At 38.6% G+C, this 6418-nt stretch overlaps 1 protein-coding gene across 2 annotated transcripts; it reads left to right on the top strand.

The window, feature by feature from the left end:
* Window positions 1-1721: 1721 nt before the first annotated feature.
* Window positions 1722-3920, top strand: MSANTD3 (Myb/SANT-like DNA-binding domain containing 3). Of its 2 annotated transcripts, XM_009577153.1 has the most exons (3): window positions 1722-2025; window positions 2119-2167; window positions 3497-3906. In XM_009577153.1, exons 1-3 carry the CDS (start codon window positions 1753-1755, stop codon window positions 3904-3906), a joined length of 732 nt encoding a protein of 243 aa, XP_009575448.1. In that variant the 5' UTR covers window positions 1722-1752. The 2 variants fall into 2 exon arrangements, with proteins under 2 accessions (XP_009575448.1, XP_009575447.1); XM_009577152.1 differs by having other exon boundaries at window positions 1722-2167; window positions 3497-3920.
* Window positions 3921-6418: the final 2498 nt, after the last annotated feature.

Genomic DNA, 6418 nt, shown 5'->3' with positions numbered 1-6418 from the left:
GGGGTACAACTTAGCTACTGCTACTGACTTAACATACTTAACTTAAACTCAGACTATTACTTATTTCTATTAACTTTGTTTCAGTTTTGCTATTCTAGGCTTTGTTCTACTGCCTCCTCTATTCTTTGACTCCTTGTCTTTGTTTTGCTGGGTTTTGTCATATTTTGTGGGCAACTTCAGAAAGCTTCTGTTCTTATGTCAGAGTTGGGTTCTCATTTTGGTATTAGCCTGTCTGTTAGCTTTCTTTGTAAATATAAGTAGTTACCTTCACTGAAAGAGGTGAGAATAACTGTAAGTATTAAGATGTTTGGAGGAAAGGAATTACAAGGATGGTACGAAGAGAGTGCTAGTGCAATGGAGTTAAGGAAAAAATATTGAAAAGAGGAAATCTGATGTGCTATCTACTGCATCTTCAAGCAATGTTATGAGGGAAGTAGTGGAAACAATGGGCAAAATACTAGAAAATTCATTTTGGGAGAATCCTAGACTGTTAAGAATATGAACCAATTATCTTATTATATATGTTCCATCTCTGAGTTTTATGATTAAAACCAGAAGAAATGTGAGCTAAGACAGCATTGCTCCCCTTTTTTCTACTTAATTATCCAGAAGTTTCTGCCCAAAGTGTAAAAGTAATTGGGGCTACACAGTTGTAGTAGGAGGCAATGAGGAAAGACGTGTAGAAAGATAAAAGAAAAAACTGCACTTTGCAGCACAGTCATGTGTTAATAATTCAAGGAAACACTGCTTTATTCATTTTTTTATGGCTAAGAATTCCCTGGTATCAGCTACCCTCTTCCTATTGACTACGTAAGTCCTAGGCTTGAGAAGAGAGGCAGTTGTTAACATAGTGTAAGTATATAGCAGTACTGAGTGCGGCCAAAACTCTTTTTAGCCTGGTCGTTTGCTCCTGAGAGTGACCTAAGGAAGTGCAAGCCTAAGGAAGAGTCCCACACAGGCAGAGTCAGCAGTAAAGGGTGAAGGACTTGTAGCTTCAGAGCGGTTAATTTCCATAATTAATTCATGTCTTCTTGCACCCCTTGCCTCTTCTCAGTATTGTAATACTGGTCACGATCCTCCTGCCTGTTGGGTGTCACTCAAGGAGGGCTGAGCATGGGGGATAACCAAACCGACAGAAGTCTTCAAAAAGAGAACTTCTTACTATCATTTCTATACAACTTTCAAATATTGTAGAGAGAGGGGAGAAATTAGTTATATGCAGTCAGCAAGGGCAGAAGAGGGTCTTTTGTGTACCAAAGGAAACCCAAGCTTGCTGAAGGTGGCTTTAGACTTAAACCTGAAGCTGTCAAGGGCTGGATTTCAGAACTTGTTCCACAGTTCAGGGCTTTGAAAACTCGCTGGGTGTAACAAAGTCAATGAGTAGGAAAACAAGTTATTAAAAACAAGTTACTAAGTAAATTGAATACTGAGTATTTTGTATCAAGACAAATTGTAACAAAGACAAGACTTCTCCTCATTATGGTATACTTCTGTAACTGTGTAGCCGCTAAAGTGGCAATAGAAAACACCGTATAATTATACTATATCTTACCTGAATGTTTCATTAAGTACTCTGGAACTACTCACAAACTATTCTAGAAAAAGAAGTGTGTTAGAATCAGAATCTATGCTTAGGAGTTATTTGCTGAAACGCAGTTTCCTGATACTGTAACCAGTTCTAATTTGTGTTTGTTTTTTTGCTTTCAACATTGTTTTCATAGGATTTTTGGCTTCTTGGAGAAACAGTAGAAAATGCAAAACGAAATAATAAAGCCTGCTAAATACTTCTCAGAAGTGGAGAAGAGTGTGCTGCTTGCGTTAGTTGAAAAATACAAATACGTGCTTGAATGTAAAAAAAGTGATGCAAGAACTATTGCTCTGAAACAACGTACCTGGCAAGCACTAGCTCATGAATATAATTCACAGCCCAGTGTATCACTGCGAGACTTCAAACAGTTAAAGAAATGCTGGGAAAATATCAAGGCACGGACAAAAAAGATAATGGCACATGAAAGGCGGGAGAAGGTAAAAAGAAGTATTAGTCCACTTATAAATACTCACATCATAGGGAAAGAGAAGATTGCCAGCATAATGCCTGAGCAAATGTACTTTTTGCAGAGCCCACCAGAAGAAGATTCTGAATATCAGCCTGATGCTTCTAGTCAAGGTATAAATGTTACTGTAATGACGAAAATAGTATTGTTTTGTATGTGGTTTTGCCAGTGATTCTCTTTCAGCAGTCTAAATCTCTCCACTTAGCTGTGACTCCTGGTTATAAAAAAGTAATTTCAGAGCTATGATATTACAAGACTCTGTGTATTTCCCTAGGCCCCCAGGAGTTAAACTGAGGTTTTACTCTTTTTTTTTTTCATCAGTTTTTGACATATCTGCTACTTTGTGGCAAGCATCACAGTAGCTATCATGCTGGCTTTCCAGGGAACAGTCCCGAGGATATTTTGATCCTTTATAAAGTATCATTTTGATGGGAAAAGATTGAGCATTAAAAAAAAAAAAAAAAAAAAAGCCACCAGCAGCAAATTGATACACAATTGTCTGCTGCAAGAGTTCCCTGTAGGTCTTTCCTCCTTTGTTTTCATGGACTAAAAAGAGTACGTAGGGCCATATTTCACACTGCAGTCCACATTGGAGAATGGCCTTTCTGAAAAAGTTCAGCACTACATTCTTCTGTGTTTGGCAAGCATACACAGAAGGAATAATCCAAAACCAGAAGGGAGGGTGGCTACAGCGGTTTCTTGCAAATTTTATTATGTCAGGATCTCACACAGAAGAATGTCCTTGCTCAAAAGACAACAGTAACTACTTTGTTAGATAACATTCTTACAATGTCTCTTTCATAATTGTATTTACCATAAGTAGTCATCAGGATTTGCAAAGGAATGTATTTTGAGACCCTTATTTGCAGTGGTAACTATTTTATTCCGTGAGTAGCTTCTTTTATTTCAGAAGAATTGGTAGAACCTTCTCAAAGTTAGAATAATGTAATTTTTTCTTAAAAATATACACCGCTGCGTTTACGACATGTACAGTAGTGATAAGGAAGGAATAAGTAGTATTCTTCCTAGTATTCCCTCAGTCACTTGGTATTTGTGTTGATACAGCTCTTCACCTGACACAGATCTTTCATAAAAATATTGCAAGTCACATACGATTTTGGCTTAAACAGCTGCATTAAGGTTCAGCTCCAGGCTCAGCCACCTAAATTTAGGTGTCCACTTATAAATGTCTACATTCACTTTAGTATTCCGAGCTCTCGTTATAGCCATGGAGGTCTACCAGTAGAGCCCAAAGTGGTTCAGTTCAGACCATTATGCCTTTAGTATTCTGTAACAGAACTGCATTATGTAGTGGCTCCTGTACTACGGTACAGAAGCACAGGGTTTAGAGGCATACACCAATAACTATATTATCACAAGTTCATGTTTCTTGAGGGAGAAGAAAGGAATACTATAATACTTTTTCCTCTTATGTTTTGCAGAGTCATTTGTTGTCTCAAATAGAGAACTTTGTGATGAAGAGAAAGAGCTAGTACATTTCCCAGTATGTGAAGGTACCTCCCAACCTGAGCCTTCGTGTTCTGATGTCAGAATAGCAGCAGATAAGAACTACAGAAGTAAAGCATCTCAGGAAAGTGCTCTGAAAAAGATGCACGAGGAAGAACATCATCAGCAAATGTCAATTTTGCAACTGCAGTTAATCCAAATGAATGAAGTTCATGTGGCAAAAATACAGCAAATAGAAAGAGAGTGTGAGATGGCCGAAGAGGAACACAGGATAAAGATGGAAGTGCTAAATAAAAAGAAAATGTATTGGGAGAGAAAACTGCAGACCATCACAAAAGAATGGCCTGTATCATCCTTTAACAGACCCTTTCCTAATTCACCTTAGAACATAAAGGGGCAGAGAGTCAGTCTGATTGAGCACATTTATGAGTAACGCGCACTGGAAAGAGGGTTTTTTAATGTGAATGTACAGTGACAGGGTAGGTGCCTGGCTGATAGCGAACACACTTTGACTCTTAATGTTTAGGGAAACAGTGGTAGAGTCCACCAAGGGGAAAACTGTATTGTTCATTTGTAGGTAGTTCTGATTTGTTTAACTCTCAGACATGCACAGTGTTCTAAAATGTGAACATATTTTCCCCTCTCAGAATACCCTAACGTCCTTTTGAAATTTAAGGTACTCCGGGTATTCTTACATTAGGTGTTCTTAAGAAAACCTAACAGCTTTAAACATCAGGTTATAGTGTTTATTTTGATTTCTATCTCTTCCTATCTACCATTTCCCGAATGAAGGCAAGGGTTGGAGTTGCTCTCTGCTATTGAGACAAAAGGTGATTGACAGATATTGGTTGGATTGTTATGCTGGGGCTTAGCAAAAAACCCCTTGTCTCTAGTTAATATAGTTCATAACTTATTCTTCACAGAAGATGTGAAAATGAAGGAAGTAGCAAAAGGACCACTCTAGTAACTGAGCCCTTTGCTTGTGAAGAACAGTAATATTTTCCAGCTGGCTGGTTGATTGAGAGAATGGTTGTGGACTGGCCCTCCAGTTGTTTGAGCCTTGACCCTTAAGAAGCTGGAAAGAAGGTGATTTCTTTCTGAAAAGCCATTGTGCTTGTCCTTTCTTTTCCAGACCCATCTTGTATTCAAGTAGAATACTGAAATAGGAGGGTCACATGCTGCTGCCAGCACCATGTGCTGTTCACCTGGAGCCATTCTGAGGGGAAGAGCTTTTTAACAATTCATAAAGTTCTTAAAATGTAGTGAGCCAGCCAGCCCATTTGCAAAGTCTCCCTCTATCTCCCTGTGCAATACTTGATAGCGTAGCAGCTAGCTTGAGTATTTCAACCTCTCCCTAGCTAGAAGAAAAGACTAAGACTCACCCTTTCTTCTTTCACATAGGGTGGGAAACAGTTCAAGGGGAATCATTTCTCTCTTGGAGCACTGTTCTCTTTTGCTCTGTCCTGTGTGTCACAGTGGTGTGTTTCTTGCCTTTGCTGTCAGTGGTCAGAGGGATGATGGACATGATTTGTATGAAAGTATTCACATGAAGGTCCCCACAGAGTTTGGGGCTCCAGAATAGTAGGTGGTAGGAAAGCACAAATAAAGATAATCCTTCCCCAGGCAATCATTTAGTCTAGTGTGGCAACGGTTAAGAAAACGTTAAGTATCAAACCCCGCAAAGATTCGTAAGAACTTCTGATGTGTGGAAAGCTGTTTTACAGGAAGGTGTACAACCGTCATTTGAAGCAGTGAGAAAAATGAACAAAAACATAACTTTTCATTGAAAAACCTGAGTATCCCATTATTCAATAAAATATGTTCAGATCATAATTCGTGAGGGCAAGTCCATCCAGTGAGCAACATATTCAAATTAGAATATGTTACAAAACATACATTCCCAGTTACACTCCCATCTCTTCCCTGGATGTCCTTTCTGGTGGAGGGAGTTTCTTTTGGTTTTGTTTTGGGGTTGGTTTTTTTGTGTGTGTGTTCCTTTTTCTTGAACTGCTTTCCCTGCTGGTGATTCATCTTTGCAAGCACTGCCATTACCAACCACAGTACTCACTGGGGTTAACACTGTGGTACATGCATTGCTCCCTTCAACGTGCTAACACCAACAATCGCAATGGGAGTGATTTATTACAACTTATTTTATATGACAGAGAAAAAAAAAATTGCAGAGCTGCTGCAAGATCAAAAAAATAGGCCATGTATGAAATCTGAAGAGAGATCTTTTTGACAGCAAGCTCAGTTTTCTTATAATTTGGCTGCATGAAGGAAGCACAGGACTTCCAAAGAAGGATATTGTTATGGACACTTTTTTTTCCTGCTGTCCTGCTGAATGGAAACACTATTGGAAAGTATAATAACAGTAGAGGGAAAAGAAAGAAGGAAACGAGAGTGAGGACCTTTTTGTTCTGAGGGTGCATTCTGTGGTCTAGAAGATGAGTCAGTTATTTGAGTGTTTTTGACAATTGTTCAGGCACCATCCAGAAAAAAGAATAGGAAAGCCTTTTGTCTTAACCAATGATGGGATTCCTTCCACACTGCTTCTAAGTGAAAATAATTTGAAACAATGAAATTGAAACCATGTATGTTAAGGTGTCAAAAGGTGATGAATGGAGACAATTTCAGCACTGTGAAGAGAGCAAGAACAGAGAGACAATCCAGGTCTAGATAGCCCTGTGAGAAGGTATGAAATAGTCCAGGGATAATCTCATGAAATGTGTGGTAAGGGTAGTTTTGACTCCTGAAAGATATACCATTGCTCATGAAAGATTGTTTTATTTTTATATTAAAAAATCATTTAAAATATGCATGTTTTCAGACTGTACTAAGTGGGCAATGCCTTACATTTTGGTATATATTCTTATTCTGAGACCAAAAGTTGCAGT

This window comes from Fulmarus glacialis, unplaced genomic scaffold, assembly GCF_000690835.1.
Source record: "Fulmarus glacialis isolate BGI_N327 unplaced genomic scaffold, ASM69083v1 scaffold29814, whole genome shotgun sequence".
Taxonomy (NCBI): domain Eukaryota; kingdom Metazoa; phylum Chordata; class Aves; order Procellariiformes; family Procellariidae; genus Fulmarus; species Fulmarus glacialis.
The sequence above is the reverse complement of the archived record's forward strand: the minus strand, read 5'-3'. Positions and strand labels throughout refer to the sequence as shown.